General features: G+C 51.1%; 5 protein-coding genes across 5 annotated transcripts; 3 read left to right on the plus strand and 2 right to left on the minus strand.

The window, feature by feature from the left end:
* Positions 1 to 469: 469 nt before the first annotated feature.
* On the minus strand, positions 470 to 2,066 carry BDV14DRAFT_210631 (major facilitator superfamily domain-containing protein; the record flags this gene model as incomplete). Its single annotated transcript, XM_073775944.1, has 3 exons — positions 470 to 660; positions 746 to 1,660; positions 1,727 to 2,066. The coding sequence occupies 3 exons, from the start codon at positions 2,064 to 2,066 to the stop codon at positions 470 to 472; spliced, it is 1,446 nt and encodes a 481-aa protein (XP_073625450.1).
* A 2,501-nt stretch (positions 2,067 to 4,567) lies between these two features.
* On the plus strand, positions 4,568 to 6,643 carry BDV14DRAFT_178386 (HAD-like domain-containing protein). Its single transcript, XM_073769574.1, has 2 exons — positions 4,568 to 5,125; positions 5,176 to 6,643. Exons 1-2 carry the CDS (start codon positions 4,678 to 4,680, stop codon positions 6,147 to 6,149), a joined length of 1,422 nt encoding a protein of 473 aa, XP_073625451.1. The 5' UTR covers positions 4,568 to 4,677; the 3' UTR covers positions 6,150 to 6,643.
* A 747-nt stretch (positions 6,644 to 7,390) lies between these two features.
* BDV14DRAFT_202817 (terpenoid synthase) lies at positions 7,391 to 8,386 on the minus strand (the record flags this gene model as incomplete). Its single annotated transcript, XM_073774137.1, has 1 exon — positions 7,391 to 8,386. One exon carries the CDS (start codon positions 8,384 to 8,386, stop codon positions 7,391 to 7,393), a length of 996 nt encoding a protein of 331 aa, XP_073625452.1.
* An 802-nt stretch (positions 8,387 to 9,188) lies between these two features.
* On the plus strand, positions 9,189 to 11,286 carry BDV14DRAFT_178392 (cytochrome P450). The gene is made up of 3 exons (XM_073769575.1): positions 9,189 to 9,308; positions 9,357 to 10,678; positions 10,776 to 11,286. Exons 1-3 carry the CDS (start codon positions 9,198 to 9,200, stop codon positions 10,951 to 10,953), a joined length of 1,611 nt encoding a protein of 536 aa, XP_073625453.1. The 5' UTR covers positions 9,189 to 9,197; the 3' UTR covers positions 10,954 to 11,286.
* A 295-nt stretch (positions 11,287 to 11,581) lies between these two features.
* Positions 11,582 to 12,372, plus strand: BDV14DRAFT_178393 (glutathione S-transferase family protein). The gene has a single exon (XM_073769576.1). The coding sequence runs from the start codon at positions 11,631 to 11,633 to the stop codon at positions 12,315 to 12,317; it is 687 nt and encodes a 228-aa protein (XP_073625454.1). The 5' UTR covers positions 11,582 to 11,630; the 3' UTR covers positions 12,318 to 12,372.
* Positions 12,373 to 12,617: the final 245 nt, after the last annotated feature.

Here is a 12,617-nt window from a genome sequence, read left to right on the forward strand (position 1 = left end):
GCAGCCTATTGGTGTTGCGAGGAAAATGAGCGTCTGCTAGTGAGATTGGAATCTAGCGTACCCTGCCTTATACGAGCGTTTGCACTGCACCGCGCTTCTGTGCTCTCCCTTTTCAAGGTTTTTAGTTTGGTTCGGTAGGTGGGTGCATTATGGTACTTTCTATAGCGCGCTTCCTCAGCTTTCCCAGACTTGAGCTAGCTTTGCAGCTGGAGTGCGGCTGAGCCTATCATTCAGAGCGATTCCTCCCACAGCATTGTCAACTTTTATGGGGCAAAGTAACTAAATCGTCAAGTCATTTGATTTCAGGCCTCCGACCCATCCGCACCCTTCATTCCTTTATCTCTCCCTTGGCACGCTCGGCCATGAGGCAAAAAAGAAGCAGAGAACAGGCCAACAACAAGGCAGGTAGCAGCTACAAAAGATGATTAGCATGGTCTCCCCTACGCAATCCTGCCCTTCTCCTCAAAGTTCAGAAAAAAGGCTCACCCAAAACGCAACCCGTATAGTAAAACCCAACTCCCTGCATCAGCGACCCAGCAATAATCGGCCCCAGCGTCGTCCCCAAATTGAACACTACCTCGATGGAAGAAAACACCTTTGAAGTCGCGCCGTGTTTGCCTAGGAGGCCCGGGTTACGTTCTTTGATTTCGTAGACGATACCTAGACAACGTGGGAGAGGGGGCTAGTAAGCTTTCTACCTCTGAGCTGAACAGAGAAACATGGACGGCGTCATGGAAACACATACCCATAATCTGGACCATCGCAACCCCACGCACAAGCGGAAGAGCACACCCTATGGCCGCGACCGCTGCAACAAACACCCCCTTCTCGACCTTAAGCCCATTCACCGACCCTAACCCAGACTGGAACCCCAACCGTCCCGAGCCAGGTAAACCAAGCACCCAAAGCAACGCCGCAACAAGCACCCACCCAATTGTCGTCGGATACCTTAGCCCGACCCTGTCACGAAGCATACCAGCAACGGGATTCAGAAACGGGCCTGGGATCTGTAGCGCGAAGAACGTTAGGCCTGAGGGGAGACTACCCCAGTTGAAAATTCGGCGGAGATGGAGTGGGAGTGTGCTGTCGAAGCTGGTGACTATTGATGCGAAGAGAAGGGTGTTTAGGAGGCTGACTATTACGCGGGGGTCGGTGAGGATGAGGGTGTAGAACGTGTTTCTTGTTGGTGGTGGTGGTGGTGGTGAAGTACCTGGGTTGGATGCCCTGGTGGATTCTGGATTTGATGGTTCTGGTTCTGTTGTGGTTGGGACTGAATCACTATCGTTTGATGACCCTCCATCTTGATCATGGCTTTGCCCGAGAAGCGACGACCGTTCGTCATTTTCTCCCTGATCTGATGACGATGCATGATCATGTTTTGTATCACGATCCCTCTCAATCATAAGCAGCCGCGCAACAAGACCGCCAACAATAAGCATCAGCGGCATCGCCCATACACTCCAATACCCAGCAACCTCCAACAACGTCCCCGAAACAGCAGGCCCCGATATAATGCCCGACGAGACAAACGAAGACGCCAGCCCCAGCGTCTGCCCGAGCCGTTCCGGCGCCACATTATCCGCGATAGTAGCGAAGGCGACGATCCACGCTGCGGAGCCAGAGACAGCCTGGAGGATACGACCGAGGAAGAGCGCCGCGACTATCGATCCAAAACCAGTCTCAATATCATTTTACTGAATCGCCATTGGAAACCGGGTGAACGTACCAGACGGCGTAAACGCAACCAACCCCGTCCCCCCCGCACACCCAACCAGACAAAACAACAACGGCGTCTTCCGATCCGGCGTTCTATCCGCAAAGTGCCCTATTACCGGCGCCGACAACATAGAGAAGAACCCGTGCGTCGCGAGCAGGGCGGATGTGTACCATGGTGTCTGGGAAGATGGCAGTCCGAGCCGAACTTCGATCATGTAACTCAGGATCGGAACAATTATGCTGTAGAGAAGACCCTCTGTGAAGAGGGCCAGTACGGCTGTGAAGATTATGAAGGCGCTGGAGGAGCGCCAGGTGTACCCGCGGGGGAGGAAGAGGGTTGAATAGGACATTCTGAACGAACAGTTAGGGTGAGGATTGGGAGACGGGCCTGGAAACGGCAGGGTTTTCAGGTCGGAGCAGCTGAACTTCTTAACTTCAGACCGAGGCTTCCGTGCGATAGCTTGGTAATGAGCTGTGTGCAAGGTACATGGCTATTGGTAGATCGGCCGTCAGCTTGGAGGATCTACGGCTTACTCGCGTCTACTAGATTACTGTGCCATTTCCTGCAGAAAAAGTAAACAGGTAGAATGATAGGCTACTCTGCAGCAGAGAACAGGTGTTCCTCCGGTTTGGTCTGTCCACTGGCCAAGGGAACCTTGCCACGGATACCCCACAGTTGTTATTGTAGATGTCCCGTCCGAATCGACCTGGACCAAGTTAGGGCTTCGTTCCCACCTCTACACGACCACTTCACTTCACCTGGCTTCGTCGATCGCGATCATTGGCACGGATCCTAGCATCAGATACGGTTGATATTGTTTTCCAGGCTATCGTTAAACATCCTGATAGGTGCGAAAGGCGCATCGAGGATACCCTGTGTACAGAGTAGAGTACGGTACCTAGTACCAGGTCAAACCCTCAAGGAATCAAGCTTCAGTGTAACAGCAGTATTACCCCCCGGCTACCAATCCTTTGGATAGCTCATCGCACTTAACGTCAAAGCGTATCAGTTACATGTAACGTACAACATCTTATCATGAAGATGCCGCTGACTTTTTTCCGTAGTTCTCTGGCTTGCTAATCAGCCTATCATCGTGAATTCAGATATTCTGCGAAATGTTCGAAATGGATGAAAATCCATTGTAAACTCAGACGCGGGCATTAACCAACAAAGTACTCTTTATCCTCGGCGTATCTAAAGCTAGTTGGTTTTTACACACTTGGGTCGAGTCTTGGTGCGTTACACTGTCTAGCCTCCCGGCTTGCAAGCACAAGTTCAATTGGATGTCCTGGATTCGCGCCAGCCAATGCCGAAGGCAGATCGCGTCGAGCTCTTTCGCAGGAGAACTTGTGTTTGCTGCTATTGCTTTCTAGATAAAAATCATCTCTTGGTCCGTTGGGCCCAGGAGGAATTTGGGCATGGTCACTCATACGGTTTAACTTTATAGGTACCGATCGGGTGGACAGCGAGCGATATTTGATTGATGGAGTCGGGCGTTAGGAGACTGAGATAGGGGATAGAGTTTATGGAATGAGCGAAGCTTTCCTTGACTGCGCAGATTCATTTTTGTAGTTTCCAATGGACAGGACTGACCATTGCCCGAACTATATATTTTTGGGACTTGGCGGCATTTAATGACTGCTATCTACCTAGTCAAGCGCGGGTTCTTGACCGGCGGGTGATATGATAACTAGTAGAAGTGCCTATCAAATCTACAACAATGGATGGCGTCGATGATGAGAGTAATTGAAAAAATTCGAGGTTGAAGGAGGCAGACGCCTTTACCAATACAAAGTAGAACGCGACCGGTCGAAGGCCGCCCGTAACTATCTACCCTACCTAGGGCACCTTATTGACAACCCTACTTCCTACCCCTCCATCATAACCATCAGTTTGCTGCACACCGTAAAACAACCAGCGATTCAGCATCCCGAAAATAGCCGTGATCTGAGAATCGCGTCGTGCTATTGACGAATCACAGTGAGAAAACTGGGCCCAGTGGAGGAAACGAATGTCGAAACATTTTCGTCACCGGCCCATCGTCAACCTCACGAAACTCAATCCGGGGCTCAGTTCTCCGAGTTTCTGCCAGAAAGTTGTTACTTGAATCGGTCCCATTGCATTTGCATTCCTGCCCGATAGCTGCAGAGGGTGCCGAAGTGCATTTCCCTGCTTCCGACACCGTGTTCCTTGGCTGTGTAGAGGTGCAGTATCCTTTGTTGTTTGGGCTGCATTATCATTCCTGCGTCGGGAGCTCCTACCTTACCTGCGCTGTAGCCACTACGTCATGCGTGGGCTCGACGGGGACCATCATGGATCCCACTGCGACCTTTAAACCAGCTGGCACCTCCCGTTTGCATGCATGATGCGCACAGTGGGCCATGGCCCACAAATTGGTGGGTTTCGGGTGTCCGCAAGCGGTAAAGCCGGTCTGTGACGAGGGGTAGTGATCGTGTCTCTGCTCAGAGGACAAGGTGTTCTCTATGGGAGGTTCTGAGTATTTTGGAATGAAGTTGTTATATGTTTTCAACTGAAGAAAGCTTGGGTAAATGGTTAATATATCAAATGCTTAACTTGTAAGACGAGAGGCTAAAAAAAGAAGGGCTCGTGCCCTGTGCGCAGAACCCCTCTTGGCCATGAGAGATGCACGATTACAACATCAATCCATCGCCGCCTGCCTGAAATGGTATTGCTGCGGATCTCCTGCAGGCAGGGATCCTATCGGCGCGGCATACTCCGTGAGAGATGTACAGGGCGATCCACACGCCGGGACTGCTGCTTTGGGAAGTGGATCTGCGAGAGCTATGTAATATATGGTTCCCAAGTGTGCTTTAACCAGCACGTCACCCAGTTTCAATCACTTTTTATTAGTTGTTCAGTGCTCAATTATCACGGAGACTGTCGTTTATTGCTCATAGCCGCCAAACATCCTTTCCCTCCCTCTCTCACAACTCACAACCATGTCTCCGCTCAATAACGGCGAACTCCCCGTCGAGATTCCCCCTCATGAGGCGGGTCCGAACGAGAACGGCGAGTCTGAGCAGTTGGGAAACATCGTCGAGGTCCCCGCGACCCGAAGCTCAATTGCAGATGTCCAGCTTGGTAACCTGAGTTTGTCGCCCTCCATGAAGGACCGCCGCGCCTCGCGCAACTCATTCGGTGTCTCTCTCCCTATTCCTCGATCTTCAAGGCCCTCTCGCCTTTCCTCTGTTCAAAATGCCAGCTCAACCAGACAGCGCGTGCAGGATGTCGTGCGCCTTGGAGTCCAGGATAAGGCCGCTGAGAAGGTGAAGGCTGTCAAGAACATGGCCTTTTGCTTTGACATTGACGGTGTGCTGGCGCACGGTAACAACGCTATCGAGGAGGCCAAGAAGGCGTTGACGATCTTGAACGGTGACAATGAGCTTGGTACGTCTCTTTCGAAAATAAGACTTGACAGCAACTAACAACGTCCCTAGGCATCCAATTCCCCTACATCCTCCTCACAAACGGCGGTGGTAAAACCGAAGAAGCCCGCTGCAAACAACTCACCGAAGTCCTCGGCCACCCCATCTCAACAGACCAATTCATCCAATCCCACACCCCTATGCAAGCCCTAGCAGAGTACTACGAAAACGTCCTCGTCTGCGGCGGAGAAGGCTACAACATCCGACACGTAGCAGAGAGCTACGGCTTCAAGAACGTCGTGCACCCCAAGGACATTCTCGCCTGGGACCCAACAATTTCGCCCTGCCGCAAATTCACAGAGGAAGACCGCGCGCAGGCGAACCCGCGCGACTTTGCGAACTTCAAGTTCGACGCTATCCTCTGTCTTGCTGAGTCTCACGACCAGTCGACAGAGCAGCAGATCATCCTCGATCTCCTTCTCAGCGCAAACGGCCGTCTCAGGAACTGGGCTAAGGATCCTGCCGCGAAGGATGCCGTCGCGAAGCACATCCCCATCTTCTTCTCGCAGGGCGATCTCCTCTGCCCGACAGAGCACAAGGGCCCGCCCCGTCTGCACCTCGGTGCCTTCCGTGTTGGTCTCGAAGCGCAGTACAAGGCTCTTACAGGACTTGATCTCGACCGTCTCGTCTACGGCAAGCCCGAGCGCGCAACATACATCTGCGCCGACGAAGTCTTCAAGTCTTGGATGGAGGAGATCCACGGCGAACGCCGTCTGCCAGAGCACATCTACATGATCGGCGACAACCCGCAGTCCGATATCATTGGTGGTAACCTTTATGGCTGGAACACTTGCCTTGTTCGCACGGGTGTGTTCCAGGGTAAGGGCAACGACGTGAATAACCCCGCCAACTTCGGCGTCTTTGACCACGTCCTTGATGCTGTCAAGGCTGCTATCCGCAAGGAATTGGGCGATGACTTCAAGTTCAAGTGGGACCCGCATAACCTTCCTCACCATGGTGATGGGTCCGCTGTGGTGGTGGAATAAGTGCTTCCCGTACTTTCCACTTTGCTTTCTTTTCCTCAAGTTTGAGACGATGAACGAAAACATTGATATATGCTGCTCGTCTGCTTTTGACGACTAGATTGTTGCCATGCCTTTCTTGTCTTATCTTGGGTTGTTTATCTTGTCGGGGCTCCACTGGATGGTTTATGGAAAGAGGCCACGGGCTAATGATGTTCTCGATCGAGAACATGCCCACTGCCTTCTGGTTATCTACATAGAGGTTAGATGCCCCGGTTGTCACTGGATAGAATTCACGAATCGAATACCCTCTTGGCGTGGGCAGAAAAGACGTTGCCCACGGTATTTCCATCTCAAGTACCTCCCTACGTCCGTATGTTGTTTGCTTGTATCCTCCGCATGTATAAGGTTATAGAAATCCCAGTAAGATCCGGCCACCCCATACCGGTCAACATTAAGATAAAAACCCCATTGAAAGTATACCTGAGTACAGAGTAGAGACTAGAGTACAGTACCGCAAACCGGTCCGACCGGCTCTGGTGTCGTTCCCTGTCAGGTAGCTCGTGTGAGAGAGGCAGGGCAGGGGAGTATTCGGGGTCGGGTCTCATTGAATTGCAGCAAGCAGAGTTAGGTTAGAATAGGGTGGTCAGTAATCCATTGGATGGAATGGATGGCTAGGGAGAATCCCGCGTCCCAGTCCCCTAGGTATAGATCGGTTCTCTTGTACAAGTCTAGAGCATCGTTAGGAAACAGCGGGAGATACATTGAAAGCTCACTTCAGTACATTATGAGGGGAAGCGCAATTTATCTATTGTCTTGTATTGAACCATCGGAGCTGCCACTTTGCGCGGCTCGCATCTTGTATTTGTTCAACTGGCCTTAATACTAGCTAAGCCGGTGTGCTTGCGACACTTATAGTAACAATACCTCTAGGTAACTGGTAAACTATCCTTTCGGGATGGAAAGGCTTCTTAGGCGATGGGGTTCTTTGCCAAGAGCGATCTGCCCAGGGTTCTGTCCTCTATATTGGCAGTTGGGTCGGATGGGGGTGCTCCATTCCTGATAGACCATTGAAACAGTATACCTATTGTATACCCAACACATCTCCGGAATTGAACAGGACAGGCGAACAGAAGGCTCGGCAATTAGCATTAGCAAGATGGGGACGGCGATCACGATAAGTATGATGGTAAGGATGGACTGTCTATCTCGCAACACCTAATCAAGGTGGGTCTGACCCTGGGCAATTAATCCATCTCTATAAATCAGGACTCCCCATTTATATACACGCCAACGTCAGCAGGACCTTCAGTGCTAACCCTTGCAGTATCGAGATCCGGAATTGCAAGCTCCGCCAGTCGATATCTCGCAGAGCTGGAATGGTATATCACGTATCCATTGAAGACCTTCGTAACAGCGTCCCGCAACCCGCCATTCTCCGGGCTTGCTAGTGTTTCCTTCGTGTTCGAGACGCATATAGTGAGCGATAAGACCGTGTCGCGAAGTGAATCAGCAGGTCTAAGTTTATGCGTATTCGCATGGTTGGAGATATAGTTGAATGTCTCGCGGCCGACGATGGACTCTTTGTAAAAGGACAGAAGGTCATTGGCGAGATTGAGATATTTCACTAGGTCCGGTATGACGGGGAAGTAGACTGGTAAGAAGGTATTCTCTGGAAATAGTTCCTCTGGGAACGTAAAGAATGCATAAGCCTCGGCCATGCCGGTCTTGTGTCGAAGGAAGTATGGGAAGTCGGGCGCGGTTTTTGCCAGCTTGATCTTGCCTGTGTAGTTGTTTTCAATCACACACGCGCTAATAAACTCGATGATAGATTTCCGTATCATATCACTCGCGAATGGACCGTAATGTTGCGGGATAACGTCGGCTATGAACCGAAGCATGTCCCGTAGCAGGGGGTTGGGCTGACTCTGACCACCACATAACCGAGCGAGGAACGACTGGAGGTCATCCGTGCTAACATTGGTCGTATCATCGATAAGAATTGCAAATGATGTGTATATTGCAATGACCTCCTGGGTCTCAACAGACACGAAAGGATATGTCGTTGTTGCAATGGCGCAGCTCGCTTTAATGGCAGGGTACCCCCGGCGAATGAATTCGGGCGAGAAGTTATGAGCACGAAAGTATTCCAGAATGGCCCTCTCGACATATGCAAAGGGGCCGCATTCATGCTTCCTGAATGAGATGTCTCGCATGAACTGGGTGAGCAGGTCTCGGTACTCGTCTTTGAAAGCTCTCATGGCGGGCAGATGATGATCGAGCCAGCATGTGCGGCTGCGCAGTCTCTGTTATATCCCCGGCATACTGTCTTTAGAGGCTTATCTCATGCAAGTGTCTCCCTAGTTGGTTAGGTGTTACGGTGATAGATAGGGTGGACATGGGGTGCTCGTGCAGTCATTGGATCAGGCAGGTGTGGCCGGTGACTACTGCCAAACTTGCTCGAAATAAATACTCGGTCCCAGCGCTAACAACATTTGGCATGCCTTTTCCAGCTAGCCATAATGCTCCACTGAGTACGCTTGTCTAGTTTACAACTGGTTTGTTGGCCCGATTGTCTCCCAGATGCATCGAAATCTAGCCCCTTCAAGGTGGGATCAGGGGTCAACGAGACCACCGATTGATGAATGATACAATACATTCCATAGTCTGTGCTATGTAGAGCCACTTGGTACGTGCATTATGAGTCAGCCTATCATTCACGCATGATGCTGGACCTTGAACTTGTCGAAACCTTGATAAAGACCATCGCCACACGGGCAATAAATTGGTGATAGGCGCAGAGTCTTTTGATTGGTGTTGATTGAGATAAATCTGGTTTGACCCATTGATTATGAGCCGAGGGTGGTTGCACAGAGCAAGAATGGAACAGTTGTTCAACTGTAAGTGTGGGGAGTCCATGCTAGGGCTGAAGCTGAGTCTCTGCAGAGATGACATGCAGTCAGCTGTGGCTTGCAGCCCGCCACAGATGCAGAGAATCAACAGGCAATTCGAGCCGAGCGCTTGAGCCAAATAGCTTTTCAGATAAACATATAGGCGTATGGCCCCGGGTAAATGGAGTTTTCATCGCAAGCAACCACAAAGACTCAAACCGCCATGGTGCTGAATCTAGACTTGTTTGACGAGCGTTATCTCGGGGCCACCTTAGTTGCTATTATAATCTCGGTGAGTTCTCCCCGGATGCTTTCCTTGTTCCACCCTTGACACTCGTAGTACTACCTTGTGACGACTGTGCACAATCTCTACTTTCATCCCCTCAAGGCATACCCGGGGCCCCAATATGCAGCGACCTCCCGCCTCCCAATAACATACGTAACGATCACCGGAAAATCGGCAATCTGGGTTAATCGGCTTCATGAGAAATACGGCCCCGTCGTCCGGGTTGCTCCCGACGAGCTCAGCTATGCGGACGCTAGAGCTTGGAACGACATATACGGGGCCCTGCCGGGTCTTTCGTCCGGGATGAAGCGAGATCCAGGGCTCTTCGAGCAGTTCGAGGACGAAGATAACCGTCCTTCCTTCCTTACCAGTCCGGACGATGAGCATCTTCGCGTCCGCCTGGCTTACGCTCCCGCATTCTCGCGCCGGGCATTGGGCGAGCAAGAACCACTTTTCATCAAGTATGCCGACCGCGCTATGGACAGACTACGTGAGATGCAAGGAAGCCCCGTCGACATTTCACGGTTCTTCTATCACATCCTATTCGATATGGTCGGTCATCTCCAATACGGCGAGTCGCTGGGCTTGCTAGAAACAGGCTCCCATACCGCTTGGGCAGATAGACAGGCGGCAATGGCCAAATTCGCGACGATCCTCGCTGCCCTAGCTGATATTGCCTGGATCAGGCTTATAATTCTCTATGTTCTCCCCCCGCTGACTCGACCAGCCCGCCGCGCACTTTTCAAAACATCAAACAACCTCATTGACCAGCGCCTCTCATCCCGTGAAAGCCACGGGTCGGATCTCATCGGCCTTGCCTTTCGAGAAAGTAGAAAGGAGAGGACAGACAGATTCCTAAACGACCGCGACATCCGCGCAAACGCGCATCTGATTATGCTGGCGGGCACAGAAACAATGAGCTCGCTTCTGGCGGCGCTAACCGCGTCCCTACTAAGTGACAGTGACGGCGCAGCCCTGAAGCGTCTAATCGCCGAGGTTCGAGGGGCATTTGACGATTCATCCTCTATCACGTTCACGTCCGTCTCGAAGCTCCCGTATCTTGCCGCTTGTATTAAAGAATCCCTGCGCTTGCATCCGCCTGCGCCGGGGGCTCTCCCTCGCGCTGCACCTGATTGTGGTGCGATGATTGCGGGGCGTTGGGTGCCTGGGAGGACAAGAGTCTATGTAACTATTCTTGCGTCCACACGGTTCTCTGCCAACTTTTACAAGCCGGACTCGTTTTGCCCTGAGCGGTGGATGGAGGGGTCGTCTTCTGCATTTGCATCTGGATCCCAGAGTGAGTTCGAGTATGCTAGAGATAATAGGGCGGCGTATCAGCCTTTTTCGTTCGGTCAGCGGAACTGTATTGGGCAAGAGTATGTCTTCCCCACCCCCCTCGCTCCTCTCAACTCCTTTTTGAATCCAAACTAGCCGAGAATGAAACTACTTGCTCACCAGCTATGGAATGTACAGGATGGCACAACTCGTTAGTCGGCTGATCATATGCAAGCTGCTCTATAATTTTAATATCGAAGCCGTGTCGGATATACACCAGTGGAGGGCAGATGCGAGGGTGTACACGGTGTGGGATTACGCGCCGTTGCTTATCCGGCTTATACCAGTGGACCATGCTGCCGGGGGGAAAGAATAGGAATGAAGTAACTAGACTATTAGGTGTTAGGTGGTTTCTTCTCTGACCTTGGGCTTACCAAATTAATGGAATTCGACGATGAGGCAGGGGGTTGGGTCAATGGGCAAGGGCAGAATGCTTGTTCTACCAGTATGGAAGCCATAACATATCACCCGGAGCCAGATCTCAAATATCCTATTCTCTCTAGTATCAAGACCATTTATCTCATCTGCTCGACGTGGGCTTTGAAAACTGCAATATCTTAACAATACCACCTCGACTATCAGAATGTAGCCCAACCACATACCTGGGTACAAGCATAGCCACGTCACAGACCAAGAAAATAAGCCTCGGATACCAAATATCCAGAAGATCCACAAGCACCGGAAGCAAGATCATGATTATCGATAGATTAATAAGTTGATTCTTTTCTTTTCGCTCGACAGTATAACAGATTGGTAAGCAGCGGGATTCGGGACGCCGACCACCGATCCCCGATAGCCCTACTTGCTTCTCATGTCGGCGGAATCGGTCAAGATGCCGATCGCATAACTAGATATACCATTAAAAGAAGAGTGAAAGATAGAGATCGTCGTTTTGAGGAAGGGTACAAATAGCTCTGTACCCCTTCGTGTTCTCAGTAGCCAGACAAGCACCTTTCCATCTCCCGAACCGCAAGAAAAACATACAACAACAAAATGACCACCCACCTCCAGCCCATAAAAGTCTATGGCGGCTCCATCGGCCCAAACCCCCTCAAAATCTCCATCATCCTCGAAGAACTCGGCCTCCCCATCGACAATCAAATGGTCCCCTTCGCCGAACTCAAAAAGCCCGGCTACGAAGCTATAAACCCCAACGGACGGCTTCCGGCAATCCACGACCCAAACACAGGCCTTACGCTTTGGGAATCCGGCGCTATAATCGAGTACATCGATGAAACATACGATAAGGAGAACAAACTTAGCTTTCCCGCTGGTTCGGTCGAGGATTATCACGCGCGCCAGTGGCTGTATTTCCAGGCTACAGGGCAGGGTCCGTACTTCGGGCAGGCGGTTTGGTTCAAGAGGTACCACGCCGAGCGTCTTGAGAGTGCAATTGAGCGGTATGTCGGAGAGATTAAACGTGTTTGTGGTGTTTTGGAGGGGTGGTTACAGGAACGCGAGTGGCTTGTTGGAAACAAGATGTCGTATGCGGATTTGGCGTTCGTGAGCTGGCATAATGCGGCGTTGGGGATTTTGGGTGATGAGGGGTTGAGTTATGATGAGTTTCCGAGGATGAAGGGGTGGTTGGAGAGCATGAATGAGCGGCCTGTTGTCAAGAGGCTGGTGGAAGTGCAAAGGGTGTTTTTTGAGAAGGTTGCGGCGGGGGAGATTCAGAAGTGAGCTGTTGCAGGGGTCTTGATGGAGTTGATGTATAGACAGAAGCAGTGTTTTGTGTGTGCTTGAGAACTAGCAGAGCTATTTGATATTGAAGCGCGATTGTTTTTTTTTGGAGATAGAGTCAAGTCTGAGGCTGCTATCACGCACCGGACGTTAGGGCTGTGTACACACCTAATACTTACCTCAGGCAGCTTTGATGTAGCTGTTGATACAACACCACTAGTACACATTAACATGTTCAAGGATAAACTCCTGGCAGGTTACCGCTTAGTTCTACTGTTTATCTTCTATGAGCCTTACGAA

Source organism: Aspergillus stella-maris (genome assembly GCF_047715825.1).
Source record: "Aspergillus stella-maris strain CBS 113639 unplaced genomic scaffold BDV14scaffold_51, whole genome shotgun sequence".
NCBI lineage: Eukaryota > Fungi > Ascomycota > Eurotiomycetes > Eurotiales > Aspergillaceae > Aspergillus > Aspergillus stella-maris.